This window comes from Suillus discolor (assembly GCF_016758755.1).
Source record: "Suillus discolor strain FC423 chromosome Unknown F5147scaffold_58, whole genome shotgun sequence".
Taxonomy (NCBI): domain Eukaryota; kingdom Fungi; phylum Basidiomycota; class Agaricomycetes; order Boletales; family Suillaceae; genus Suillus; species Suillus discolor.
The window spans coordinates 40666-68384 of NW_024541305.1; the positions used below are offsets into that span (position 1 = coordinate 40666).

Here is a 27719-nt window from a genome sequence, read left to right on the forward strand (position 1 = left end):
GTGTCATCGCAAGCCTGGTCCTGTCCTTCATTATCTTCGCTGGGACAGGTATAGTGAAGGACGCAACACAATACTTCCCAGCGGGGGTAGGTGGAGGAGCTGGGCACGATGGCAAGGATATTGATGTTCTGCCAGGTGGCTTTTCAAAGGTAAATACTATATGTCGTACTTTTATGACTTACTGCTCCTTGCAGGGCAGCTACTACCTCTGCGCAATACTGCAGCTTCTGGTCGGCATTTAGATCCACTGTCTGCGCGTGTCATCGCAAGCCCAGTCCTGTCCTTCATTATCTTCGCTGGAGGCATTATGGTGCATAGGCGCAACACAATGCTTTCCAGCGAGGGTAGGTGGAGGAGCTGGGCACGATGACAGGGATCTCGGTGTTCTGCCAGGTAGCTTTTCAATCAAAGGTAAATGCCATATGTCGTACTTTTATGACTTACTGCGTGCCATAGGTTCCTTGCAGGGCATGAGTGAGCGTGAATACGGGAATTGCGCTGTGACGTGCAGATAGTAGTTGATCTACTGTATGTCCGTGGCAGCGTAAGCCGGGCCGGTCCCGTCCTTCATTACCCTCTCTAGGAGTATTGGAATGCATGTCGCAATCAAAAACTGTCCAGGGAGGGTACGTGAATGTATTGGGCGCCGTAGCAAGGCACCGCTCACGGCATGCACGACTAGTAGGTATGTCCGAGTCTGCAAGAACTGTTTTTCTTTTCAGTTCGGCATTGATGCCAATGATCTAGTACTGTTTTCGGAGGTAAGCATCGTGTGTTGTCATCATCCAATCGATCACTCACTACATGTGCTACAGTTTACACCGTACATACGCGTAAGTGAGCATTACTCGTATTTCCGGGGTTAGGCTTGCGCTGGAATGGCAAACTTGCGATACTGAGTTTCTCATGTCTGCCGTTCAAGCGCAAGCCCATTAACTTTTTCCAGTATTGATAACATTGGAGCATGTGAAGTCGCCTTCAGCTCCATAGTGTTTGTCAGGCTTCCAAGTTCCGTGTTGAAACTCGATATCAGCAGTAGGGCAGATCTAGAGCTGTCCGCAGCACCATAGAAGGTCTCCTGTTTCCTTTGATGATAGCATAAATAGTTTATGACTGGGTACTCCTGAGCAACATTTGAAATTGATTGGTGGAGAACTCACCGCGGGTGAGTCTGACACTGAGCCAGTTCATATGAAATGACATCATTCAATGTATCGGACAGACACGAGGCGCAGATCATTTCAATTGACAATGACACTCCATCAACATCATCGCTCCATGTCCTCGAGGCTGAAGCATGTAAGTACATCGATAAGATAAACAGTGCAGTCACCAACAAGTATTCATTCGGACTCATGAACTATCCCGTTCTCGGTTACACCGTTTGATTGCTGCACTTGCAGCACAAGACGGCGACCATCCCAGAAAGCATTAACGCGCCACTTTGATCCAACACAGCTATATTAAGGACAAACCGATCAACGCCTACGTAAGTGATGGAGTGTCTGCGCTTCGACAGAATGCATGGCGATGAGGTGGCAGTTAAAAGTACATAAACATCTATACATGTTGATGTAGCATGCTGTATTAAATAATAGCGCTAGAAACAATAAGTATACATACATAGCCCAGAACCACCGTGAGTGCCTGTCATGGCTGGTCACCGCTTGGGCTCATGTCTCGGAGAGGGACATGGACGACGCCAAGCTCAATGACAGGTGGTCCATCCGCATCCCGTGCGTGATATTGTCTGGGCATTGCAATGAGGACAGCTACGCTTACGGAATAAGGTGCCGATGTTGACGGAGATGAAGATACAGGTGTAGAAGGAATAATCGGAGATGACGTCGCCGGTGCTGGTGAAAATGGTGTACGGTAAGATCGTAGGAAGCGCATCGTGCGAGACGACGCGTCAGATCGTGTTTGCGGTGACTGTGACCTCGAGGACCGTGCACTTGAAGAAGACTTGATATGAGCGGCGTAAACGGGCTGTGACATGAAGTTAGCGACAGCACTCGCGGGACGTTCTGCACGAGAGAAGCATACCATTATGTCATCCCAAGCACATTTGATGTCCGCTGGGCCTTCCTCATCACCACTCCGAAGCCATGCTTCCCACAACTTCGGTTTCTTTCCAATGTCTCTTCGTCTGCGACTCCCTCTTGTATCATACGGTTGGTGAGGGAGCCATGTCCCTGCTCGGATAGCTTCTTCTACAATGCGTTGGTGACGTCGTCGAAGTACAAGGCTGCGGATAACAATGGCGGATGAAACAGCGAGGAGAAGGACGAGTGTAGCTATTAGCGCCGTATATGACATAGATGTAGAAGCCATAGGATTTTGAGTGGAGGTAGACATCGCGAATCGTCAATGGTAGTGAAAGCAAGGAACAAGAGAGACGCACCAAGGAAGGTGTAAACTGTGAAAGGCGAATTGATCATTTTGGTATTATGGGGATGAGTTTGGGTAATATGATTTCATGCACAGGTAACCGAACCGGTTCGGGCAGTTGAATAACACAAGCGAAGAAATTCCGGAACCACAGGAACGAGTTAGTGTACCACAAACACACGAGTAGGAAGTTGAAGGTAGAGGAGTGAGGGAAACGTCGGAAAAGCAGTGTGAGAGCCATGTCACCATAACAATCAATTAGACTCACGATACAAGGCAGCACTCGAAGTTAAGCTGGGTTCGGCACTAGTAGTACTGTTCGTACTACTACCATTGATTGCACCGGTAGGTGTACCGGGAAAAGAAGATGTAAATAATGGTGAAAATGTACTAGTGCTCGTCATTTTGCGTGCTGAGCTGGCAGACCTTCTGGGAAGTTCAAGTAAGCGGGTCCAAACCGTCGGAGCCTATTAATGTATAAGGTCTTGAGAATATAAGGGCGAAAAATTGAGTCAGTCAGAGAGACGTGCGCGTGGGGTTTCGGTCGCCGTCCACAACGACGAGCTGGTCGCACTGAATCCTGATCGACGATATCATTCCTCAGTGAACAATATTTACGGAATTTTGCGAAATGAATTCGCACACTTCCACTGGATGGCCACAGCAAAAATTTGATCATAGCATTTCCAACTTCTTTTTGATCACTGCGCACTCCAATGTGGCCCGGTTCAGGGAAATCCATTATCCTTTGCAACTATGCCACGCATCAATTATGCCTGATGCCTATCATTACTCTCCGGCTGACACCGAACAGCGTGGATTCAGGTTCCAGACTATTGACTTAATGAGTCCGCGGCGGCCCTGACAATGAGGTTGATTCTCTTGGCCAGGGTTTGTGAGCCAGTGACAATACCGACATAGTACTGCCGCCACCACGAAGTAAGTAACCACGCGTTTCTGTGCTAATTAGAGTAAATCCTTCGTCTCGGTAAATTACTTGGAGGTAGCGGAGGCACATTTTGAACTGTGACATGACGAGCGAGCAGTAGCAACCCTTTCATCTTTTAGGTGTATTGCTTGATGCCGTGTAAGTAAAAAATTTACTTCGGGTATTGCCTGTGACTGAAAACTTTGTTTTCTGCTAGCAAGAATACATCTCATGTCATCAATACACCGAACTATGAGATGCTTTACAGATGCGGTGGCACGCAAACGTGCGCTTATTTGCAATGCATGTCACACACGACAACTCAAACAGCACGCGCCCCTTGAACCCAATACTGTCCATTCAGGGCGGGTACCCGTATACGGGTGTGTTAATTAGGAAAACACCCGTGTCTTTTCCTCTTCTCCGTTCCTGCGAATAATGCTCCGAGACACGTAGGCTTTGATACACACCCAAGTGCTGGACCCTGGTTCGGTTCGTTCTCGGCCCCCTCACACTTGCAGTTTCACTTCAATTTGACTCGCGGTGACTTCGCCTCTCAATGCTTATACACATTTCATCTGATTACAACCCGTGGGGATTTCGATTTGAATATCGTCGGTTTTTGAAAGGCGAGATTAGGTTGCTATTGTTTGAAAATCAGATACGGGAGGCTCGGAGCTCATCCATAATCCATTCTTCCAGAGGTACGCTGATGCATCGAGGTTTTAAACAGTCTTTATTCACTGATCTTCACCACAGAATATCAAGAAGCTATTCGACGCAGCTGTGCGTTAACTAGTCCTTGTTCGTCCGCGCGATTTTGACTATCTACATTCTAGTTCATGCTACACGGCAATGACCTCCGAAAATCGAAGGTGCCCGTCGACTCATCAGTGCAAGGCTGGTCCTCATAGGGCTTAATTATGCGCTGTAGGCTGTGCCATGCATGTGATAAGTTATCGGTCGTACGATATGATACGATATGACAATTGATGCTCACTAGAAGCAGCAGTTTATGTAATAACATAGTTGTGCATACCGTGTACTTTGCCACGGTGCTCACTTCCTCCGCCTACCCCCGCTGGGCAGTCCCGTGTTGCAATTGCAACATGGAGTTGCCAGCGAGGATAATGAAGCTTGATAGAACCGGGCTTGCGCAGAAACAGCAGACTTGGATCCTTCGAGTCTCAAGATCTCACCCTTGGGCGCAAGCCTCATTACGGCCTGCTTATCTCCTATAAGCCGTGGCGCATAGTAAGTTCGTGGTTGTACTTTGATAATCTGATACGATATTCACTCTCGGCGAACCTTGAAAATTTGGGGCGATGCCGTTCAGAAGGGCTCAGCAGTATTTGCGCATACTGTCACCTATGCTGTGCCAATGCGCTGGGTGCCAGCAACGATGGTGAAGCCTGATAGGACCGTCCCTTGCGTTTGCTTGCAGCGATGCCGAAAACAAATGCATGGCCGGTCCTCCCGAGCACCAGCTCGAATCACGGGGCCCGGCGAGGCCGTGCTTTGACAGGAATGGACAGACTTTCGTGATCAAGGCCTCTTGGAACCAGGCAAAGACCGGCCGCTGTAGGATTTTGTGGCTTGTGGCACACAGTAAACTATGAGCCAGTAGGCAGGTTTGGTGGCAAGTGAGGTATTGAGTGGTAAGTGGGTTTGCAACTTATTTTTAGCGAGCTGTTCGCGACCTTATATACCTTATCGCACGTGTGGGCATTAACCACACACGATCCACACCAACTACACGGGTGAGTTGTTTTCTATTCATGGCTGGCTGCAAACTTTCACTGCACTTCGGAGTGAGACATTTTCTGATGCACAAGGACAATGACCTACAGTACTAGTGGCATCTTACTGCTAGTGGCAACCCCGATTTGGCAGAGGTTCCATGTCGACCATAGAGCTCCATCCTTGTATGATTTCGTGATACCCTTCTGGTCAGAAACCCCTCAAGGTCTTGAATACTTCGGAACTTCTGTAAATCTGCATTCACTGTAAGATCTTCAAATTGTGTTTTGTCATAGTCTGATATGCCCCCTGTATGCGACGGAAACCTTGTTACAGCCACGGCGAGAATTTACTCTCTTAAAGATGTGAAAATTAATAATATTCGCTTGTCTCATGTATTTTGCTATTTTACCGATCCAATTCAAAACGGCTAGGCACCAACTGATGGAGAGAGTTCGAGGTGCTCCCAGCGGAATTGACTCCACGAGGGAATTACAACGAGTTAAGCGATGTTGGAATGACAGAGCAAGCAAATATCGACTGTTTTCGTATTGCCCGCACCACCACTTAGTGCCCGGTTTAATCTAACGATATAGGTATGCCCGCGGCGGAGATTTTACTAGTAGTTATCCTCAGATGATCAATTTCTGATGTATCCAGTGGATTTAACAAATATGTCGAAGTCATGGCAGAATACTCCATCATCACAAACATACGAAATCGTAGTGTTTTTAAATGGGAAGGTGAGCTGAACAGCCGTTCCTATTAATTCGTAATTCCAAAGGTGGTCAATTTACAACTGTCGAGTGCAAGCTCGTACGTGCAGGGGTAGAGCCAGCGCTTTCTTTCGCGAGATCATCAAGTACGATTGGCGGCTCATAGTATTTCCTGGAGCTATGCACGCTGAGAGAGCGAACGTAGTTGATAAAAAAATTGTTTGCAATTTCGTACGTACCATTGACTAAAAGAACGGAGACATAGTCAAGTGTCACTGCAGGGAAGAAATTGAGGTGATTGACATGAGAAATTGCAGTGTAACATCGTGTGTCAGTATTTCCCCATCTCTGCCATAATTGCTTACAGTATCCAAATGACCACGAGTCTTGCCCTGGTCAATGTAATATTGAAGGGAGAGTGCTGGAGTGCTGGGTGGCAGTTCAGACTGAGAGTCGAAACAGACTCCCGATAGAGTCCATGAAGGACGGGAATATTAATAGCGTGGTGCTGTTACTGACTCTTACCCTTCAGATTTCGATTTATCTCCTTGCGTCGGATCCTTTGCCCTGACAAAATTTATTCTAAAAATTGAAGGACGTCCAAAACGCGACCACGACATCCGGACCAGTCATCTCGTAGTCTAAGAGTCCAAAAGAATCTAAACCACATTTCACCAACACGCCGAATAAGCTGCAGGATAAGACGTTACACCGTAGGGTCTTCAGGTAACCTGTCGGACATGGAAATACATTCAAGGGAATCAGAGTCGTGCGCGTGCCAGTTGTTACGCCAGAGATCGAGGTGCATGCGCGTGGCGAGGATCGCGAGGATAAGGGCCTGGAAACTATAGGTTTTTGGGGGTGTTATATGAATTCTTAGCGGAAGTGGAAAGTGCATACCGTTCGAAGAAGTTCATGGACTGGTGTGCGGAACATCAACGGCTCAATCACATTGAAGGGTATAGCGTCTACTCACAACATAGGAAGACAGCACTGGCATGAGGACGTTCACGGCTGAGAGGACTTTCGGAACAATAATCATCGTCGATAAGCACGGAAAAATATTTAAACTTTGACTCACACAAACTGCATGCATAGTAAAACATGTTATGCTTCACCAGGATGGAATGCAGGTGTCCCTTTGCTTTCTGCCAGCTCTGTATGATGGGTATGAGTGTGAGAAAGACCAATACTGGGGAGTGCGTTGGTCAGCACGTGTCTGTAATGTATGTTTTAAATTCCCAGCGACATACCCACTGCAAGCACAAATAAGAGAAGGAATGATACAAAGAAATAGACACTGCTCGAGCTCCGGTAGCAGCCTACAGCACCTGGGATCGTGCTAGTTATGACTGTGAAAGTGGAATCAATATATGCGAACATTAGCGGAGGAAGGTGAAAGTACAAACCATCAGAGGTGGCAACAGCGGTAAACCAAATGCCGATGAATGATACCATGATAGCCTGAGTGATTCGTAAACGTTGCAACCACGAGAGTGGGGATCAAGGTGGCATGGAACTCACGAAAAGGGTGGACAGCATGGCTACGAGTACAATTCGATTTTTGTTCCAAAGCGCATATGTTCTGAGTATAAAAAAGCCTGCACGGGTCAGATCAGGAGTACGTGTGTGTCGTAGGGAAAGGGGAGATACATTCAGAGCAAGTGAGTGATATCACTCCCAAACCTGTGAGAGGAAAGATCAGCCCTCGGCCAGGAAGTGCAGTCACATATACCGTGCACGTACATGAGTAAATATTGATCAACATCCGGCATTTCTGGCAAATTCATGCAGTAAGCATTATACATTGATGGGTAAGTCTCACATACATCTGGGTTCTCGTTCGGGGTGAAGATCACTGAAACGCAACATGTCAATTCATCTATGCTCACTGCTTGGAATGAACACACTATATAGGTCCGTGGCGATGAAGAAAAAGGGGATATATCGTGCAATGATATAAAGGGCTTTTAGCTTAGTCCAACGTGACCGAAGCAGGAATGTCCACTTTGAACAGTATGTTATTAGTATCCAAAGCGAGGCGTGTAGTGGAACAAGTGCATGACTTACCTCTTCGTGAAGTGAACTAATGTAATCATAGGTCTGGATATACAGGTTTAACGGCAAACGGGAATAGATTGAGACAAGCCTACCCAAAATGTAGCCAGCGTCACTGAGATGTTGAGTTAGAACGAGGGGAGGGAGAAGCAGTTCAGACCGCACGCACCGCATGTACACTGTTGGTCGGGCATGACGAGTATCCGTTAATATCTTGCCCTCGTATTAGGGAAGCGACGTACCGCTAGGTAATGCAGATTCCAGGCTGTTGCGACTTGGACATCGTCAGCTGAAGGATCCATCTGCTTTCGTTCGAGTGGCAAAGAAACAGGTTTCGCGTGCACACCATACAGGGCTTTTCTTGTCTTTTATGAATGAGCTAGAAGCCCGTCGAGATGGGTGTAAGGATTGGCGACACTAGTATGATGCTTAGCTGGATGATCATGTGGAACGTGTCACTGGTTGGTTGATTTACATAACATCAGCCGTGCAGGACGGAGGTTGATAAGAATTATAATAGTTGGGGCCTGACTGATCAAGAGCATAGTCATAGGTACTTACTCGATTTAGAGCACCGCCCAGCTCTATATAATTAGCTTTGATCGACACATTGTAGGTTGACTCGCATGTGCTCAATGCTCAATATCGTGTCGGTCCTTAATTTTTGCTTTGAAGGCTTAGAGTTTGAAACGCCATTAGTCACGGAAACACACTGTGGGCCACCCTCACTGCGGAGACGAGAAATTAACCCAGTCGCTAGACCTAGGTCACCATCATGGGCAGCATATGCATGAAGGCGGGTAACAAATGTCAACGCCACTGATGAAACCTGCTGTACACGACTACTCATTAAAATCAAATTCTCAGCGGATAACGAAGATCTGACCTGCTACTGCCTCGGATTGCTCTGACAACGTTGTGCTCTGCTCGGCTAATCCCAACTCAAACACCGCGGAACCTCCTCTTCGCTCTCACCCTCTGCCTAGGGGTCCTTACTCCAATGCCTTTCCCTTGAATAGTTGCCACTCATCGACAACGCGGTTGATCATTAAGACTAAAGAGCCCATGAAAGAAAGTTGGGGACCATGACTTGCGCCAGAGAGCTCACGACCGTTGAGACATGCATGACCAGTTAGCTATTGAAAGCAGCTGCGACAGGTAAGCGATGGGATAGGCTGTTGAGGTTACATGATAGTTCTGGTCAAAGGGACTTGATGAAACAAAGAACAAAGGAACTCACCTTATATAAACTCGAGGGTCGGGTTGTCTTTTCAGAAGGTGTATATCATTGGGTTATGAGCGTTAACCCGGTTGAGAGAAAGGTGGAAACTCAAGTCTACGTTGGGTCGAGTTAGGACAGTTAAATTTTCAGCCAGTCTGGATTGACTTCCATCTGCAAGCCCACGTCGATCGATTCTGAGGTCTGGAATAGGTCTTGTGTCCGAGTCTGTACCACGTTGGTCACAAACCTAAACACCCTCGGATTACGGTGGGGCTTTGGTGGGGCTAAAATTATGTTTCTCCATGGAACTCCCGAAGTTGCACTCAGGGACTGGCGCTTCTCCTAGCACCGCTATGAGGATCATGATATGAAAGCAGACTAAATAACACGTTTTCGTATGAAGCAGATTGGTATATAGAAATCTGTGAGGGGACAGATGTAATTGGGAAGAGTGAGTTGATGGTGAAACGTTAAAATGTTAAATGCTTCGGAGTTTCAACATGCTATCTCTCGAAACCACCTCAATGAAGTCGCGTCATATGTATGTTCCATGGCATTGTCCACTATGAGACTCCCTTCTGACGACTCCAAAACTTTACGATATCGATCGATATGCGTGTTCCTATCAGTTCGATTCGGAAGATGGGTGCATGGGAAGGAGCGAAAAATTCATAGCGCAGTAGAAGGTCAGCCTTGGTTGCGAGACACACGCGCAAGTTGCAATCCTTGACAAGCAGGTAATATCATCGTAACTCATGCATTAAGTCCACAAGATATATACTGTGTGCATATGCACATGTCAGTATCTAGGTCTTTGTGTGTTGTGTTAAAGTCGCACCTCAGAAACTGCGCATGTTGCCAGACAACAAGACTGAGGTGCTTAATCTGCAGAACCAGTTGTGAAGAATACGAGGATAAAGCATCAAAGACGCACCTGTATAAACGAACTCACTTACAACTCTCACCATACATACGCGTGTTATGCATGATACAGTACCTCTGAGTAATCATCGATCATTGTTCGATGGAGAGCTGAATTCGTCCCGCACCCATTAGGTGACGCTAAAATCATGTCTCCATTGGCCCCTACGAAACAGGAGAAATCAGCTATGAAGTACAAAAGGTCGAAGGACACAGCCTAACATAACACATCGGGATTCGGGACTGAGGTAAGGATGCAAGCTTGACCCTCACTATTGCATTAACGGATAACTAGATGGTAGTGAGACTCGTGGGTCCGGGACTGGCAATATTTGAATACGTTCAGATCTAGACTTCCGTGTTCCAGCGTCGCTGGCAGTCAAGGGGTCGTTTTGCGCATCTCTCGTCAAGCTCTCTGGGCCGCTAGCGCAGACCGCGACTCCCCCACCCAATCCCAGTAATATCTGACTTTCAGCACACCGCATGATGATTGATTATTCTCTTCCAGATGATGGCGGAAGACTGACAAAGTCCTTGAGAAGATCCTGACGTGAGAATGTGACGATGGAGTTGGGGATACCGATATGACCGCCTCTCGATCACAAAGACGCGTTACGAAAATAGGAATGTGCAAGTCGATCGTGCTATTAGACGCTGCTGTAGCAATATCTATCAGCTTCAGAGCAAACCATTATATCTGACCTATGCAAATGGATCAGGATGATGTAACGCATATGGTCGAAAGTGAAATACCGAAAGATCTGATGTACCAAGTGAATTTGATTCTCCTCGTTCGTTGCCCCCTGACTGCAGCCTAGCTTGACTCACTTACCGATGATATCGCCCAGCACGCCGTGAAGTGTGACGCCAGACCCGCCGGCTATAAGAAACACGCGCCGTCCAACATGACTTGAACGAAAGCAGCCAAATTGCCCTCGGACTTCTCATTGGTTTGTAAACGTTCTTGTTCCCGTCGGGCGTAGTTGTTCAATGCCCGTGTCCAGTCCCATCGCTTTGTGCAGCAAGAAGGAACCTGGGTGAGGAGAGGCACAATTAGGAAGGTGGTGCCGAGAGAATAGTGGGGGCGCGGGATTCAAACACTTTGTTGCAGAAGAAAACGCAGTCCGACATGCTAGCCAGCAAGCCAGTCATCGTCACAATTATGAACGCGGATCTATGAAAGATGAAGTCAAGGCTATCGAATAACACTCAGATATCTCGTACCAAAGTCATGTGAGCGTCTTGCGCAGTAAGTTGGCGTCCTTGATTCGATAGCTGAATAGGCGCAATGAAACATCTGCGGCAAATGCAAGGGAAAGGAATATCCACGGCGATGCATACAACGTGTGGTAGCATATGGCGACAAAGAATGCCACGTATGTCACTATCCACACATTCGATGTCATAATTACTTGCAGTGTCTAAATGACCACGAGTCTTGCACTGGTCGACGTGATATTGAAGGAAAAGTTTAGCAGTTCTTGGTGGCGGTTCAGAATGAGAGCTGAAACAGGCTCCCGATAGAGTCTATGAAGGACGAGAAAGTGACCGTGTGGCGCTCCAAGCTATCATACCATTCAGATTTCGGTTTACCTCCTTGCGTCTAATTCTTTATACTGACACAAAATCATTCCAAAAAGTTATGGTCACAACCAAACCACCAGGATCAGCCATCTTGCAGTCCAAAAAGGCAGACTTCGGTACACCAACAACGTCAAATAAGCCACACGATAAGACGTTATACCATACAGTCTGTAGGTGACATGTTGGACATGGGAATATATAAGAGGACATTAGAGTCGTGCACATGCTGGTCGGTATGCCAAAGATTGAGATGCATGCGCGTGGCTAGGATTGCAAGGATAAGAACTTGAAAACTATAGGGTTTTCGGGGTATTGTCAGCGGCAATTCTCGACGGAGGTTGGAAGTGCATACTGTTCGAGGACGGAGTAATATGCGGACTGGGTGTGGGGGGTATCAGTAATTAAATCATACTGAAGGGTATGGTATTTACTCACAACATAGGAAAACAGCACTGGCATGAGGACGTTCACGGCTGAGAGAACTTTCGGAACAATGATCATCACCGATAAGCACGGAAACATGTTTAAACCCTGACTCACGTAAACTACATGCATAGTAGAACATATTATGTTTCTCCAGGATGGTGCGCAGAGGGCTTCTGACTGTCCGCCAGCTCTGTATGACACGTATGAGAGTGAGGAAGACCAATCCTGGGGAGAATGTTGGTCAGCGTGTGTCTGTAATGTATGTTTCTAGTTCCCGGCGACATACCCAGTGCAAACATAAACAAGAGAAGAAACGGCATGAAGAAATAGATGCTGCGCGAGCTTCGGTAGCAGCCTACCATGCCTGGGATCGCGCTAGTCGTAACTGTGAAAGTGGAGTGAATATGTACGAGTGGTAGTGGGGAAGGTGAGGTGAGATTACAAACCATCGGAGGTAGCAATGCTCGTAAACCAAATACCGATGAATAATATGATGGTAGACTGATTGATTCATAAACGTTGCAACCACGAGAGTGGGTGTGGTCAGGGTGGCATGGCACTCACAACAAGGGCGAACATCATCGTTGCAAGTAAAGTTCGATTTTTGTTCCAAAGCGCATAGGTTCTGAGCACAAAAAAGCCTGAATAAATCAGATCAATAGTACGTGTATGTGGGAGGTGAAGGGGAGATACATTCAGAACAAGTGAGTGATATCACTCCAAAACCTGTGAGAGGAAATATCAGCCCTCGGCCAGGAAGTGCAGTCACATATACCGTGCACGTACATGAGTAAATATTGATCAACATCCGGCATTTCTGGCAAATTCGTGCAGTAAGCGTTGTTCATAGGTGGGTAAGTCTCACATACATCTGGGTTCTCGTTCGGGGTGAAGATCACTGAAATACAACATGTTAGTCATCTATGCTCACTGTTTGGAATGAACGCACTATATAGGTCCGTGGCGATGAAGAAGAAGGGGATATATCGTGCAACGATATAAAGGGCTTTCAGCTTAGTCCAGCGTGACTGAAGCAGGAATGTCCACTTTGAACAGCATGTTATTAGTATCCAAAGCGAGGCGTGTAGTGGAACAAGCGCGTGACTTACCTCTTCGTGAAGTAAACTAATGTAGTCATAGGTCTGGATAGACGGGTTTAACGGCAAACGGGAATGGATTGGGACAAGCCTACCCAGAATGTAGCCAGCGTCACTGATCAAGTTGTTAAGTTAGAATGAGGGAGAAGCAATTCAGACCGCACGCACCGCATGTACACTGGTGGTCGTGCATTATAAGTATCTGTTAATATCTTGCCCCTCGTATTACGACGTACTGCCAAGTAATGCAATTTCCAGGCCGTTGCGACTTGAACATCCTCAGCTGAAGGTTCCATCGATGGTGCTTTCGTTCGAGTGGCAAAGAAACACGTTGTGCGCGCACACCATACAGCTTTTCTTATCTCTTACTCGGAATGAGCCTGAGAACATAGCCATGAGTACTCGATTTAGACATATAATTAGATTAGATCGACACGGAGTTGATTTGGACACTCGCATGTGCCCATTGTGTCGGTCCTCGATTCCTGTTTTGAAGTTTGTAACACGCATCAGTCCTTGGAACACACAGCCACCTTAGAGGGAGGGTTTGATCAACCCGGCCGTTTCCGACGTACGCTTCTTCGCAGGCGAGAATAAGTACGGCTTTGATACGTGATCATGACATGAAAGCAGCGCTGCAGACTGAAAGAAGCTAAGTTAACAGTCAAAGGCTTACATAACATCCGAATCTATATACCTCAATGAAGTCGCGCCTCCACTACATACTATGAGACTTCCTCAGACTTCTGACGACTCGAAAGCTTTGTGGTATCGAGCCATATGCATATCCCTTGTCATCGGTGTGATTAGGAGGATGGAGTCTTTGAAAGAGATGAGTGAACGAGAAGGAATGAACATTTCATGATACGCCAGAAGATCAGCCCTGGCTGCGAGACGCGACCCTTGACAGAGGTAATGTCATCGTAACTCATGCGTTTAGGTCACGAGATATACCGTTTGCGCACGCATACATCAGTTAGATGATGTTCAGTATCTGGGTATTGTATTAGAGTCGCGCCCTTGATCTTGAGAGGTCTGGCACGATATCGACGAAGAAACTGGACATGCTGCAAGAAAAAAAGACTGGGCGACCTGCACAGCCAGCTGTGAAGAACTGTGAAGTACGAGGATAATTGGAAACACACCTATATACGACTTAAAGCAGCGACATTTGACTGCGTCGCACAAAATGAACTCAGTTGCAACTCTCACCACGCGTGTTTTGGCTTTCTGTACAATACAGCACCTCCCAGTAATCGTTCGATGGAGAGCTGAATGTCCCGCAGACATCCGTGAGCCAAAATTGGGCCCCTGCAAAACAAGATAAATCAGCTATGAAGTGCAAAAGCAAAGGAAGAGAGATTTTCTACATTTATATACCACAACAAACAACGGAAACTGTTCAAGACACGGTACCTACGAGCTGTCCTGGGGAACAGTATACAAGATAAGGAGAACACTGGCTGGTATTATGGTTCGAATGGCCGATAAAATCTGTTTTGAAGTGTTGATATTTTCTAGATTGTGATGGCGCCCATGCTGATTTGATATGTAACAACCCCTTCACTCATCCTCCCCCTACCCTTTGCCATCTTCTTCCCTCTCCTACTCATCCCTCGTCTCTTCCCGTACTCCTCCCTCCCCTCTGCTTCCTCTATTATCCCTTCCATGTCTTCCTCATCATTTCTCTTCTTGAATGCATCGGATTCTTCCAAAAATGTAACCATTGCCACGATTCCTTTCTCCGTTCCCATGATTTCGCTGGATATGAGGTGCAGAGATACGCGCAAATGAATACTTTGGTGGGTAAATAGAAGGCAATTGCATAGTTCTCGTGTTTGACGGGGTTCTCCGCATGAGCAACTGGTAGTTTCGGTGGGCACGAATTATGCATAGTATTCTCCGAAGAAACCGCGACTTGTACAACGTTGGATGAGACGACCGTAAACTTCCCGGGGGTGGTGACAAAACGGTCTCGAGATTTCAGTGTAGGAGGAAGCCTGGAAAAAGATGCAAGGCCACCCACAGACTATCTATGACGACGTACTAGATCGGGACCGAGGTAGAGATGGTGAGGTGAATAGAGTGATGAGGGTGGGCTTGACCCCCACCATTGCATTAACGGAGAGTTAAATAGGATTGGGACTCATGGGACTGGCATTTGAGTCCGTAATTTCAGGCGAGTCCCAAACAAAGGTATAGGATATGAGTGAAGGAAACACCTCAGTTGACGGTGACAGCCTGTTTTTGACTTCATTTATTTCCTACAGACGATCAGCGCATAAATATAACCCATGCTTACCTGCAGCAAGAGTCGTCACGGATAGGCTTCGGGACAGTCGAGCAGTATTTCGGCACAAAATGTGTTTCCCACGCCCCCTTCACCTTTCGCCACTGCCGTCCGCGGAACATCCACTCGGTATTCGACATATATTGTTTCCCGACCAAACATAAAGGTTTGTTTTTAACGGGACGTCGAACATACTCACATTCAATGTACTCTCCAGGAAGTTACTGCAATGGCTGCAGAGGCGGGCGTAGTTGCAAATGCAGCTGAAGGTTCGGGATCTTGGGCCTCGATTCAGAGCTCTGGCCAGACCAAGGTATCTACTTCTCCTACAACATGTTGTCATCTGAATTACTAACGTCGTATAGCTCTCCATATACCCTACACCCATACCCGAACTCATTCTACTTGACACCCCGTCAGCATTAGAGAAGCAAATCGGAATGGTGCGGCGGGAGATCACGGGTTATTATACCGGCGTCCACTCCAAAGCGCAAGGTATCATAGACCGGTGGATCTCTGTTGAAGAGAAGGTGGAGAGTGAGTCATATCGTCTTGCCGACTACTACGCCCTCATTGACCATTGAACCGCGAACAGCTCGCATAAAATCCTTCCGTGATCCTACAGAGCCCTTAAATCCCGGATTGCTCTATACCGGAATTTCTGCCCTAACGACGTCTGTCCTCGCTCGCTCGCGTGGACTGCCTACACGTATCCTCCTTCCTCCCGCAGCCCTAATCAGCGCATTCGCATATTTCCTTCCGGGTACCGCTTCTCGGGTCGGTACGTATGCCGGGGAACTCGAAGATCGGTATGTTCCTCGCTTTGGAGAAATTAGAAGAACCTCTGTTGCACACAGCGGCATAGCCTGGGAGCGCGCGAAAGAAGGTGCTGCTGTTGGACGAGAGTCGGTTAATAAAGGTGTGAAGAGTATTGTGGAGAGTATTGAGCAAGGGACGGGGCTTAACCTAAAAGCTATGGGATGGGGACAGGAAGTGAAGAAGGAGGCGCAGAGTGTTGCTGATGTGATTCAAAAGGATAGCAAAGAGGTCATCGAAAGCAAGAGCCCGAGTAGCGACTCAGAAGACTCCAAGAGATTGGTATAGAGTGCGAGTGTCGTATGTACGGACTCTTATTCATATGGTGGTTTCTCACATCCCCAATCATACTGCAGCACTTAGAGACTATAACGTTCCGTGACGCTGGGATATCATATGTGGTGCTCCCATCTTCAAAGGGTGTTATGAGATAACCGATGAGACCAAGTCTATTATTCATCCTGCACAAATATTACATTGCAATGTTGGCCATGGTCCATAGGCAGAACATCCGGATTCCGAATATTGTTTGGAGAACCCCAAATTCCCACGATGCGCTAAAATGCCTCACTCATAAGATCGAACTGGTTACTGCGCTCCTTCAATTCCCACCAGTTTTGCATCTCCTTCGACTTCTTGCAGCTCGAAGCTCCGCCAAATTAGTGCAGAGTATTACAGGTCATCAACTGCAAGATATATGATCTACTTGGGAGCGAGTGAGCCATCGTGATGAACTTGCACTTCTGTCAACCTGCTCAACAACGTAACGCACATTGTATACGATCTTTGCAGCGCCTCTTGCCCATCAAGTCAACTCGAAACCGTTCACTCGACATCCATACATTGCAACCTTTATACGGTGAAACAGAAGCCAGATGGTACCTCAGGACTGTCAAGACGTAGACCAATATGAGCGAGAGTGTAGTTCTCATGAAGCCCAGTTTGTCTACATCTTGACACCCTGTTTTTCTCCACTCTTTTGCGACGATCTGGGATGATTCTGTCTTCTATCCACCGTCCACTGGCAGTCCAGGAAGGATCAACTGTATCATGGTCAGCGTCCCCCACGTCGTTCCGCTAGGGGAAGGTAGTTCCCACGGATAGTGTCGGGACATCTTGGCCTGCTGCGCACACTTGTGAACGCCTACAAGATGAACCGACAATCATTGGCGCTCTGTCTCTTGTGTTTGAGTCAAATATGTCTCGCAGACAATGGCATGGTCATGTCCATGGATGATGGCATAACTCTTGCTGTAGGGAACATGCTCTCGTATCTGCACTTTACGCCCGGAGACACCCGTGGGTTATATTTTCCCAACTACACACAACGAACTCCTCTAACAGGTCTGTATACAGTTTGGTTCCTTGGCTGGGTTCCAAAGAGCTTGGGGGCCATGGTTGGCACATGTATCGCACTGTTTATGTTGGCGGTGATCGAGCGTTGGATAGCGGCTTGTCGAGGAGTGATGGAATTCCACTGGAGCCAACAGTACGTCCTTTTCCTTCTTTCACATATTACAGTTCTTACGCATGATCAGGGCAATTATCATTGCGTCGGATAAACTCAATACTCTACCAACTCGGACATCTCCCACTGGATTCATAAAGCGCTTCACGCCACCCTTTATTCCTGCGCATGATATCTCACGTGGAGTCATGTTTGCAGCGCAGACGCTGCTGGATTACCTCTTCATGTTGACAGTTATGTAAGTCGCATTGCTCTTTTTGTTCGTCGAGTTGTTGATGTGCCGGGCGCGAACAGGACGTTCCAACTAGGTTTCATATTCTCCCTTGGAGTGGGGCTCGGAGTGGGAGAAACTCTCTTTGGAAGGTTTGGCAGTGTCATGCATGTGCATTAAATCTATGCACGTTCGTTTTTGTAAGTGTAGAATGACTGCAAAGTATTGACTTTCTTTTGGTTATCGTCAGGCTAGAATGCAGTGTATGATACGGATAACTCGGAGATACTTTCTAACAATACAAACACAACACTACTTACCGTGTGGGTAGGCGTGAGGGTACGAGCAGGCGTGATGATCAGTGGTAGAACACAGCATGGGATATAGGGTAGTTAACTGTCAGGCAGGAGTTCCAGAATCTTGTCATTGTCGACTCAGCCCCAAATCTCAAGCTAAGTTTGGAGTATTGTTTTTATAATTTGTACCACATTCAAAGCACCTTGTGTTGATAACCTCGATGTGAATATACCTATGGACTTCCTGACATGACTGTGATCGTCAAACCTCGCAGCCCGTAGTACGTGTTCATTATCTTGATCTGAGGTTATCTCGACTTACTAATCAGCACCAGGCACTTCATCCTGGCTGGCAGCTGCCGCTGCGCACCCGGCACCGGAAAGTGATTGACAACTACCTCTTAGGCCTCAACTCAATTGAACAACATGGCTGCTCCGGTCGTTCCAAGCAGCTTCCAAATTTACAAGTATATTCGAAAAATCTCATCCCGCATACTGAAAACGCATGCATGAATTGACAGCTCATACGTCGAAGATCCCAAATGGCAAATTAAATTCACCATAATCTGGTGCTCTGGCGTCGCACTGGCTGTGACCATCTCTATTCCGAGTTTGATTCTTGGTCTGAGACATGGACGTTCCCTCAAGGGAATCGTTGGAATCTCAGAGACCATGGATATCAGTCTGCCCATTCCGATGGCAAGGAGCCACCGCCTACTACCCGTCGAAGAGGTCGCAGATTGGTTGGAGCCTGGAATGCTTTTATCTCACCGACGTACTGGTCTCCTCCGAAGCTCGGGCTTAATGTTGGACAAAGTGCGTATTGAGGGTGTTTGTTACTGATAGGAAAAACTGACACTTTGTAACTTATTCAGTAATAGTTTTATCGGCGTACCTCACAGCTGTACTCGTCTGCATCATAAAGGATGCACCTCTTATTTCTAATCCGAACAGAGCTGGTGAGTCAGTCAATCCGTTCAGGCACGAGAGGAACTTATGTGAGCCACGTAGGATTTCTCGCTCTTGCACAATTCCCTGTTATCATTTTGTTCGCAACAAAAAATTCAATTCTGTCCTTAATTTTAGGACCAGGGAATGGGTATGAGAAACTCAACTTTATGCATAGGATGGCGGGAAGAGCTATGTTTCTTGCCGCATGCATTCATGGGTTTCTGTGGATCCGCAACCGCCTACAGTATGGACTTGCAATTCTTGGTCCGCAGAAAGAGACTTCGGGAGTGGCTTCGCTGGCTCTACTCTGCATCATTGTCCTTACGTCGCTGAGGCCAGTCAGGAGACTATTTTATGAGTGCTTCTTCATCATACAGTAAGTTTTGTTGCTTCGCGTCGTACCACAGCTAATATTTCTTGCAGCATATTGACATACGTGGCATTCGTTGTCGCTATGTGCTACCATACGCCGTATGCATCACCGTGGATATTCCCTCCCCTTGCATTTTATGGTGCAGATATTTTATTGCGCCTATTTCGCTATCGAATCAAAGCCGCCACACTTACTACGCAGGACACTCGCATGACTATGGTGCAACAGATGTTTGAGCGTTATTCGATAAACTGTTAATTTCATCTTTGATAGATCCGCGTTCATAATTGCGACGATGGTTGGCTTGCTGGCCAGCATGTCAGACTGCGTGTTCTCTTCTCCAACAGAGTTTTTGAATCACATCCCCTCACTATTTTCTCGGCACCACCTTCCCATTCTTGCCTCTCCTCACCTGGATTCCTTCTCGCTGCACGAAATGATGGAGACTGGACGCGGGCGCTGAATAGCTATACCTAGGGGGGAACAAGAACGCTTACGAATCAATAATACGTCGGAGAGCGACTCGGGTGCTTTCGTTCAAGTCATACTGGATGGTCCCTTATGGAGGGTCAAGCGTTGATCTGGGTCTGTACGAAAGCGCGTTTCTTATAGCCGGCGGGTCTGGCGTCACATTCACTCTCGGTCTGTTGGACGACATCGTCGGCAGGTGTGTCAGACTAGGCCGCAGTCAGGGAGAACGAACGAGGAGAATTGAGTTCACTTGGTGCATTAGATCTTTTGGTATTTCATTTTTGACTACTATGGGCGTTACATCATCCTGATCCATTTGCACAGGTCAGATAGAATGGTTTGCTCCGATGCTGATAGATATTGCTACGGCAGCGTCGAATAGCACCATCGACCTGCACATTTCTATTTTCATAACGTGCTCTCAGGCTTGCGATCCAGAAGCGGTACATCATATCCCCAACTCCATCGTCGCACTTTCGCGTCCAGCTGTCCATAATCTTCTCAGGGACTTCATCAGCTTTCCGTCATCATGTGAAAAGGAAGATTCGACCGATATGCAATGTGATGAAAGCCACAAATTAATGGGCTTGGGTGGGGGAGTCGCGGTCTGTGCTAGCGGCCCAGAGAGCTTAACGAGAGATGTGCGGAATGCAGTCGCGAGATTGGGTTTGACAATGGGTATGGATGTGGGCGGGATTGCTCTACATACAGAGCAGTTTACTTTGTAACGTGTCAAAATTCAACTCAAATCCTGCCAAACACATTTTGGAACTTCTAAAAGTCATCAGTAAAACCCGGGTCCCCGAGTCTATTTTTGGTTCCGAGTTTCAATTTATCGTTGATCGGAGACTCATCACGTGTGAATGGAGCGAGGCCACTCTAATACTGCTCTTGTGCGACGTTACACGTAGTCAAATGTCGCCATTTTCAGTCGTATACAGCTGCGTTTTCAATACGGTTCTCGCTATGGATCCGTCCGAATATTTATGGTCGTATTCAGATGATCATTCGTCTCTTCGTACTCACATTTGATTGGAGTTCACGTCCATCTTCTACGAGATACACCTCATATCTGATTCCCTTTTCACCCTGTCTCTTTCACCATTGACATCTTTACCTCGAGCACAACACCTCCCTCTCGTCGAAGCCCCACATTCAGATGTTCACCGCAATGGTCCGCTCCTGCCATTTTTCAGCCTCAAGCCACACCAAAGTCGATAACCATGCCCTTGGCCAGGCCGCCAAAGTATGTTCTCATCACCTTCAAGGCTTCCCTACACCATGGACCTGCTAGCCTATTCATGCAGTGCTGGCACCTATAGTGGATATTCCTCTTCCGCAGGGTTCAATGTGTGAGTGAATCCGGTAGTGGTCACAGCTTCCTCGATACTTCGTTAGTTAATCATCCTTCACCGAACGAGAATACATTTGGTTACATTCTCGCCTTATTCTTTCTTATTCCTTGCTGCAGGCAAGATCATCCTTCCCCCATGGCACTGTCAGCTCAATTGGACCACTCGTATGTAATCATTCGTCTTTTCTTTGCGCACCGTCTTCAGCGGTATAGACGTTTTTTTGCCTTTGTCATTACCTCACAAAATATACTCAATTCTACATTTTGCTTTTGCGTGCTAACTGAGTAGTACGATACAAGTCCAGGAGCAGCAATCACTCTGAGACTCGCATGTCCCTTTCAACGCTGGCAGACCACTTTCGCCACAAACTGTTCATGCCATTCTTTACTTTAGCACAGATTCTTCTGCTAATCCTGGTCGGTGATCTCCATTCCCGGCGCTTGTGCGATCATGCCAGCGTCTATCGTGCCAAACATCCGCTGACAATATGGAAATACACGTGCAGATCTGCAGTCCCCATATCCTTACACCCATCTTCCCTTCCCATCCATCCCGTCCACCACTCTATCCATCCTCGATCCTCATCATTTTGCTCCATCGCAACATCATGCCTGGTAGCTCAGAAAGTCGATACATCAGACTTGAAGGCGAGTCTCTCCATACTATCTTCGTATCTGTTTCGTGATCCTCACACTCTATCTACAGTCATCAGCGGAAAGAATCTTCAAGTCCCGTCCGAGCGCATTCCCGCTGGCATTTACGTGTCCATCAATGTCGACTCGAGGAGACGCTGGAAATCGGCCATCAGTGTCCTATCATCTGATCAATCTGCAGTGTGGGGGGATACTGCAACTCTGTAAAGTCCATGGAGATCTTCTGACGTGATGCGAGAACTGATCATTGTTATAGACCATCAAATACCTCGCCTGCATTGGCAATAGAGATCAGGGCATCCTATGAGCTTGGTCGAAGGCTAGGCGGTGGACAGGTCATCGGGGAACTTCAAATGTCGTGGGATGAGTTACTCGATCATGGAGATCACCCATATGGTGAGTAATTCGCTTCTCATTCATGCACATATGTTAACATCTCGTAGATCTATCGTTCCGAGCCGTGCGTGGTGTTCAACCTTCCGTCACACTGAAGGTTGCCGTTGTACACGCTTGTCACGATCAGAATGCCGCACTGTTTGATGTGAGCGACCCCGGACTCTGTCCTGTTAGCTTTTCTGACGGAACGCCAACCATAGTCCCTCGTAGACTGCGAGATTGCACGAGACACAGATGCGGGTCACGCACAATTTACCTCATACACGAAAAGCAAGAATGTCTCTGACTTGAACGACGCTATGAAGCTTTTTCAGTTGGTTCTGAACCAGTGCCCAGTCGGCCATCCAGACCGCGCAACGGCTCTCACCAACCTCGCGTGGGCCTGCCTTCAAGGCTACATCGAAAATGATGTCGAAGACATTAATACTACCATTTCCCTCTTCCGCGACGCCCTTGCATTGCGTCCGCAGCACCATCCCGATCATCCCTTATCCCTATATAATCTCACCCAAGCGCTGAATTGGTCTCACGACAAGAAAGGTACCGCTGGCGACATCTGCGAAGCTGCTCACCTCTATCATGAGCTACTGCCTCTCTGTCCAGAGGGCACGTACCTTCGTAGCATCGCAGCAAGGAAAAAAGGTGTTGATTATGTGATCGACGAATGCAATGATCTTCCAACAGACGCATCCGATGAAGGCATCCACCTTCGAAGAGTCGTCCTCGAGCTCTGTCCTCTGGGCCATCGACTTCGTCCTAGAACCCTCGACGAGCTTGCACGAGCAGTCGACGCACGTTTTGATCGGCACGGCAGCATCGATGATCTTGACACGAGCATACAACTTGGTCGTGAAGCCGTGTCTCTGTGTCCCGAGGGACATGCTGACCGTGATACCTACCTGAACAACTTGGCCTCTTCACTCTTATCCCGCTTTGGGCACCGAGGCAATCATAATGACCTTGATGAAGCCATATCTTTGCATGAAGCAGCGCTGCAACTGCGCCCTGTTGGGCACGAATCTCGTCATTACTCATTGGACAACCTAGGGGGCGCCCTCGTCCGCCGTTTCAAACGCGGCGATATTGAAGACATGACCCGTGCTATCAGCCTCTATCGCGAGGCACTGACGTTGCGCCCACTTGGGCATCCATGTCGTACCACCACGCTTCACAACCTTGCCCTTGCGCTTCAAACTAGATATGACGAATCGCAAGTCAGAGAGTATCTTAACGAGGCTATTGATCTGTATCGTGAATCCCTTCGGTTAATGGGGCTTGACCATCCATGGCGTCATCTAACTCTTTCCAATCTGAGCTCGGCACTCCGCTCTCGTTTCATGGAGACTCGGGAGAAAGAAGATGTCGAGGAGGCCATTGCTCTCTGCCAAGACTCATTGGCGGCTCTGTCTTCACTGCACCCGGACAGGTACTTCAACTACATGTGTCTGCAGGAGGCCTATTTGTCTCGTTACCAGATTCTACAGGATCCTGCTGATTTGGCTCTTGCAGTGGACAATTCCAGGCTGGCATCAAGGCACCCTACTCAGGGCTTTCCGTGGCGCATTATAACAGCCCAGAGATGGGTCGCCGCTGCAGAAACGCACAGTCATACATCCGCAGTGGAGGCCTACAACACATACTTCGACCTTCTTGATGGTCATTTGGCAATGCAATCATCGACAATTTCCTGACGCGAAGCTGCTGCTGCCTTCAATGATGTCAGATCGCTCCCTGTAGATGCAGCATCGTGCGCTATCCGCAATGACAATCTACGACACGCAGTCGAACTCGCAGAGCAGGGTCGTGGCCAGCAATGGTCGCTGGCATCTCGACTCAGGACTCCAATTGAAGACCTCCAGTCAGCAAATCCAACACTTGCGCACGATTATTTGGAACTGAGCAAACTCATTTCCAATGCAGCACAGAGTTCTGCAACCATCACCGACGGCGCTGCTGCTGATCGGGCAGCAATAGAGTACAGGAGACTTACAAGGCAATGGGAAACTACGGTAGCTGAGATACGTGATGTTCCGACGTTCTCGCGGTTCCTGCTCCCACCTTTGTACGCAGACCTGCAAGCAGCAACGCGCCAGGGTCCGGTCATCATCCTCATTGCGAGTCAATACTCTTGCAGCGCTATCATCGTCCCGACATCAGGAGACCCTCATCATGTTCCTTTGCCTGTTACTCTCACCGATCTTAGGATTCTCAAGGATCGCTTCGCCAGGGCAATACGAGACGCATCTCAGATGACTCCAACGCAGTCGAGGACGGATCTAATAGTTCTCTTGCGGATATTATGGGACGAGATCATGCTACCCATCGTCAAAGTACTCGAGCACGTCCTCAAACTAAAGCGTCGCTCTCGAATCTGGCTGTGTCCAACTGCAGCTTTCACGTCTATTCCTCTCCATGCAGCTCACCCCTTTCAAACAAAGGCAGATCGTTCTGGGAAGGAACCATGCTTGGAGGATCTCTACATCTGCTCTTACACACCCACACTTTCGGCCCTGGTCAGATCTAGACAGTTGATGAAGAAGCGTATGCCTCCGTCCTTTGTAGCCATCGGACAAGGTCAACCGGGTGCAGGGAAAGGCAAGGTACTCTTGACCGTCGACAGCGAACTCGAGCTTGTCCATAAGCTCGTCCCTGCGACGGCCAAACACACTACTATTTCTGGCGACGCAGCCACACGAGCAGGTGCACTCGAAGCTTTGCAGCAGAACACCTGGGTGCACATAGCTTGTCATGGCAAGCAGGACCCAAAGCAGCCTTACAATTCGCATTTCGTCATGAGAGACGAAGATCTGACGCTGCTCGATATCATGGAGAGAGATATTCCGCACGCTGAGTTCGCGTTCTTATCGGCGTGTCATACCGCCGTCGGAGATGAAGAGACTCCAGACGAAGTGATTCACCTCGCAGCCGGTCTTCAGTTTTCGGGATTCAAGAGCGTCATTGGGACGCTGTGGCAGGTCGACGACTCTGTCGCAAAACACGTCGTCAAAGCCTTCTATGAGAATATGTTCCCAGATTTGAAGGATGGAGGTGTGATGGACTGTACTAAGGCGGCCTGGGCACTGAACCGTGCCACACACGCAGTGAAGACGACAGTGCCGCTGGAGCAGAGGATGGTTTTCGTTCATATTGGTGTGTAGTTCTACTACCTCGTATTGATGTCGTCTGGTACACATTTACAAGCTATTGATCTGCGATCTGTTGTGAAAATGACTCCAATATCATATTCTTGCGCTCTAACTATCTTATTTTCGTATACCCCGTCGTCTTTTCGTCGACTAGAATGTTCACTACATCACTGAAAACCAACAAGCATGATATGACAATACTCACCTTATAAGTTGGGCGATGTCTGATTTCCCCTTATATGCCTATGTCGGGTGTATATAGCACCGGCTTAGATGCGTGATGTGTTACCTATTTTATCTTTGTGACGGCAGGTAGAAGTGTTAAGACTTTAGATGTCGGCACAACGCTGAATAGAGTCGCTCGCAGTACTAACCAGATACCAGCCTAGTAGTAATTGAAAGCAATCTGGGGGCTAAGTACAAACGTACGACTCTATATACTGTTGCACTGTGGGAAGTAGAAACAATGAATTTCAGTGGTTCGAGCACTGAACCAATGAGCCTCAATGTGTGTAACACAGAATCCACCAGCAAGAGTATTCATTGTTTCGGCTAATACCATAGATTTCATTGCCAGTGTGAGCACTCAGTGGTGTAAACAATGATATGTGACTATGAAATATGATAGATAAAACAATAAAATCTAGCGGTTAGGCCAATGAATTTTAATGGCATGACACATGAATTTCAATGGACCACCAAAAAAAATGGGCGCGACCTATGAAATGATGCGGAGAAAACAACAAAATGTGAAAGATTAGCCAATGAATCTCAGTGGTGTGAGATATGAATTTCATTAGTGAAACGGACTTAGTGGAATTGTCGCTCTTCCTCGGATAAGGTAGACATGTTGGCATTTTTTTGTCATGTGATCGTTGGATATATTTATATTATTGTTGATATATAGAAATGGTCCTGTGGCCCAGCAGTAACAATGATGCAGTTATCGTTGTCGGAGGTCTTGGGTTCAATCCCTGCCAATGGCAAATTATCCTGGGTTAAATGGTACATGTACATGGAGTATACCTGTGGGCACCCATAACTTGGTGCCATATTCTTTTACTAAATACAAATACCCTATCAAATTCAATGGTTATGTCGTCAATAATCAGTGGCCGCACCATCGAAAGTCAGTGATTTGCCGCATTGAATTCAGTGGCCATGACGACAACAATCAGTGATTCAACCACTGATGTCCATCGTCTTTTCGGGGGATTCAATGGCTGTCGATTCATTGCACTACCTCATTAGTTTCAGTGGCTCTCTCTATTGATTTTCAACGTTTTCTCCTACTTAAATTCATGGGCTTTCCTTTCCACAGTGGTTGTAGTGTATGAAGCCTGTGATTATCGGAATAATAGAATAGTCGGAAAATGAACATAAAACATACGGTCTCGGAAAGGCCCGTGAGTCGGGCCTAGAACGTTCTAACCTCTCGATCACTGCTAAACCTTTCTGCAAGTGTCACATACTCCCCTCCAGGATGTGTCCACATCCTCATTTCTTAGTGGCCCTCCCTTTCCCTTTCGCTCCCTTTTCTGTGTCTCCTCTGGTGCTCTCGCTAGTATGCGTTCGGGCCTCGTCATTGTCTACCTCCATTTGGCTCAGGTGGCGTGGACTGACGGTAGTGGCAGATGGGGGAGAGTGGGGAGTAGAACCGGTGTGTATAACGCTGGTCCCTTCTCCTTTGTTTGTGGTCTGATGGTCGGGCAGTGAGCTCATAGTGTGACGGGCGCGTTTAGCTGCCTTCCGCTCGGCAATGCTACGGTCGCGCCACTCCCTCTGCCTTTTGGAGGTTTCTAGGTTCATCCATAGGGCCTCCTCCATCAGCTCGGCCCTCCTGGAGCTGAGCCAGCGTCCGTCTGACGGAGGTTGGGAGGCGCTAGTGTGAACGGGTTGAGCTGGTGGTACCTCCTCGCCAATGAGGTCTGTGAGTGATGGGGATGGGCCACTGATGCATGGCCCCTCTGAGGACTCTTCCGCGACACGTGAGGTGAGCCCGTTGGTTGTTTGGAGCATATTGAAGGATAATGAAAAGTCCCCGTACCCAGCTGGTGACGCACGATCCGCGGCTGTACCGGACCTCAGGTGGGCGTCGTGCTCCAGGTACGCACGGAGCATGTCAAGCACGACCATCAAGTCTCCATTGCCTAGCCCGTTAGGCAGAGTATAGCGACGAGCTCCGATGCGTGTTAGGATGGGGGCCATGG

At 47.8% G+C, this 27719-nt stretch overlaps 10 protein-coding genes across 10 annotated transcripts; 5 read left to right on the plus strand and 5 right to left on the minus strand.

Moving 5' to 3' along the window:
• The first annotated feature begins 97 nt into the window (after positions 1-97).
• On the plus strand, positions 98-396 carry F5147DRAFT_712312 (uncharacterized protein). The gene is made up of 2 exons (XM_041438350.1): positions 98-149; positions 184-396. Exons 1-2 carry the CDS (start codon positions 109-111, stop codon positions 368-370), a joined length of 228 nt encoding a protein of 75 aa, XP_041289116.1. The 5' UTR covers positions 98-108; the 3' UTR covers positions 371-396.
• An 826-nt stretch (positions 397-1222) lies between these two features.
• Positions 1223-2412, minus strand: F5147DRAFT_712317 (uncharacterized protein). Its single transcript, XM_041438351.1, has 2 exons — positions 2048-2412; positions 1223-1990 (listed from the first exon to the last, which is right to left on the minus strand). The coding sequence occupies exons 1-2, from the start codon at positions 2356-2358 to the stop codon at positions 1651-1653; spliced, it is 651 nt and encodes a 216-aa protein (XP_041289117.1). The 5' UTR covers positions 2359-2412; the 3' UTR covers positions 1223-1650.
• A 3815-nt stretch (positions 2413-6227) lies between these two features.
• F5147DRAFT_839445 (uncharacterized protein) lies at positions 6228-8027 on the minus strand (the record flags this gene model as incomplete). The annotated part of the gene is made up of 14 exons (XM_041444220.1): positions 6228-6620; positions 6676-6695; positions 6752-6798; positions 6857-6967; positions 7029-7127; positions 7185-7239; positions 7300-7376; positions 7429-7461; positions 7522-7552; positions 7605-7633; positions 7686-7782; positions 7846-7878; positions 7929-7948; positions 8003-8027. The coding sequence occupies 14 exons, from the start codon at positions 8025-8027 to the stop codon at positions 6482-6484; spliced, it is 816 nt and encodes a 271-aa protein (XP_041289118.1). The 3' UTR covers positions 6228-6481.
• Positions 8028-11625: 3598 nt separating this feature from the next.
• Positions 11626-13457, minus strand: F5147DRAFT_712341 (uncharacterized protein). Its single transcript, XM_041438353.1, has 15 exons — positions 13320-13457; positions 13252-13261; positions 13179-13198; positions 13096-13128; positions 12936-13032; positions 12856-12884; positions 12773-12803; positions 12680-12712; positions 12551-12627; positions 12433-12487; positions 12273-12371; positions 12101-12211; positions 11996-12042; positions 11913-11938; positions 11626-11853 (listed from the first exon to the last, which is right to left on the minus strand). The coding sequence occupies exons 1-15, from the start codon at positions 13377-13379 to the stop codon at positions 11715-11717; spliced, it is 867 nt and encodes a 288-aa protein (XP_041289119.1). The 5' UTR covers positions 13380-13457; the 3' UTR covers positions 11626-11714.
• A 1314-nt stretch (positions 13458-14771) lies between these two features.
• On the minus strand, positions 14772-14969 carry F5147DRAFT_524590 (uncharacterized protein; the record flags this gene model as incomplete). Its single annotated transcript, XM_041429966.1, has 1 exon — positions 14772-14969. A coding segment is annotated over one exon (198 nt), but the record flags the coding sequence as incomplete, so codon positions are not given.
• Positions 14970-15736: 767 nt separating this feature from the next.
• Positions 15737-16566, plus strand: F5147DRAFT_712352 (apolipo protein O-domain-containing protein). The gene is given in 3 exon segments (XM_041438355.1): positions 15737-15908; positions 15957-15958; positions 15969-16566. The coding sequence occupies 3 exon segments, from the start codon at positions 15814-15816 to the stop codon at positions 16475-16477; spliced, it is 606 nt and encodes a 201-aa protein (XP_041289121.1). The 5' UTR covers positions 15737-15813; the 3' UTR covers positions 16478-16566.
• Positions 16567-17337: 771 nt separating this feature from the next.
• F5147DRAFT_712363 (CTR copper uptake transporter) lies at positions 17338-18120 on the plus strand (the record flags this gene model as incomplete). Its single annotated transcript, XM_041438356.1, has 4 exons — positions 17338-17488; positions 17546-17678; positions 17728-17895; positions 17952-18120. 4 exons carry the CDS (start codon positions 17341-17343, stop codon positions 18046-18048), a joined length of 546 nt encoding a protein of 181 aa, XP_041289122.1. The 3' UTR covers positions 18049-18120.
• A 921-nt stretch (positions 18121-19041) lies between these two features.
• Positions 19042-20721, plus strand: F5147DRAFT_712367 (iron reductase). The gene is made up of 6 exons (XM_041438357.1): positions 19042-19123; positions 19176-19491; positions 19539-19707; positions 19762-19836; positions 20031-20229; positions 20284-20721. The coding sequence occupies exons 2-6, from the start codon at positions 19283-19285 to the stop codon at positions 20685-20687; spliced, it is 1056 nt and encodes a 351-aa protein (XP_041289123.1). The 5' UTR covers positions 19042-19123; positions 19176-19282; the 3' UTR covers positions 20688-20721.
• Positions 20722-21643: 922 nt separating this feature from the next.
• On the plus strand, positions 21644-25554 carry F5147DRAFT_839449 (CHAT domain-containing protein; the record flags this gene model as incomplete). The annotated part of the gene is made up of 6 exons (XM_041444221.1): positions 21644-21756; positions 21820-22170; positions 22224-22363; positions 22411-22508; positions 22564-24019; positions 24062-25554. The coding sequence occupies 6 exons, from the start codon at positions 21644-21646 to the stop codon at positions 25519-25521; spliced, it is 3618 nt and encodes a 1205-aa protein (XP_041289124.1). The 3' UTR covers positions 25522-25554.
• Positions 25555-27006: 1452 nt separating this feature from the next.
• F5147DRAFT_655840 (uncharacterized protein) lies at positions 27007-27717 on the minus strand (the record flags this gene model as incomplete). Its single annotated transcript, XM_041434022.1, has 1 exon — positions 27007-27717. The coding sequence occupies one exon, from the start codon at positions 27715-27717 to the stop codon at positions 27007-27009; it is 711 nt and encodes a 236-aa protein (XP_041289125.1).
• Between the last annotated feature and the right edge of the window lie 2 nt (positions 27718-27719).

What these genes read in the sequence shown, in the direction of transcription:
- F5147DRAFT_712317 (XM_041438351.1), bottom strand. Translation starts at nt 2,358, where the DNA reads ATGTCTACCTCCACTCAAAATCCTATGGCTTCTACATCTATGTCATAT. An exon ending in TGTGCTTGGGATGACATAAT is followed by an intron (nt 1,991 to 2,047) that starts GGTATGCTTCTC and finishes CTTCATGTCACA; the next exon opens with GCCCGTTTACGCCGCTCATA.
- F5147DRAFT_712367 (XM_041438357.1), top strand. Translation starts at nt 19,283, where the DNA reads ATGCATAGGATGGCGGGAAGAGCTATGTTTCTTGCCGCATGCATTCAT. An exon ending in GAGTGCTTCTTCATCATACA is followed by an intron (nt 19,492 to 19,538) that starts GTAAGTTTTGTT and finishes TATTTCTTGCAG; the next exon opens with CATATTGACATACGTGGCAT. An exon ending in AGGACACTCGCATGACTATG is followed by an intron (nt 19,708 to 19,761) that starts GTGCAACAGATG and finishes CATCTTTGATAG; the next exon opens with ATCCGCGTTCATAATTGCGA.
- F5147DRAFT_712352 (XM_041438355.1), top strand. Translation starts at nt 15,814, where the DNA reads ATGGTGCGGCGGGAGATCACGGGTTATTATACCGGCGTCCACTCCAAA.
- F5147DRAFT_712312 (XM_041438350.1), top strand. Translation starts at nt 109, where the DNA reads ATGGCAAGGATATTGATGTTCTGCCAGGTGGCTTTTCAAAG. An exon ending in TGCCAGGTGGCTTTTCAAAG is followed by an intron (nt 150 to 183) that starts GTAAATACTATA and finishes TTATGACTTACT; the next exon opens with GCTCCTTGCAGGGCAGCTAC.
- F5147DRAFT_712341 (XM_041438353.1), bottom strand. Translation starts at nt 13,379, where the DNA reads ATGGAACCTTCAGCTGAGGATGTTCAAGTCGCAACGGCCTGGAAATTG. An exon ending in TTAGTTTACTTCACGAAGAG is followed by an intron (nt 13,033 to 13,095) that starts GTAAGTCACGCG and finishes TGCTGTTCAAAG; the next exon opens with TGGACATTCCTGCTTCAGTC. An exon ending in CTACTATGCATGTAGTTTAC is followed by an intron (nt 12,043 to 12,100) that starts GTGAGTCAGGGT and finishes TTGTTCCGAAAG; the next exon opens with TTCTCTCAGCCGTGAACGTC.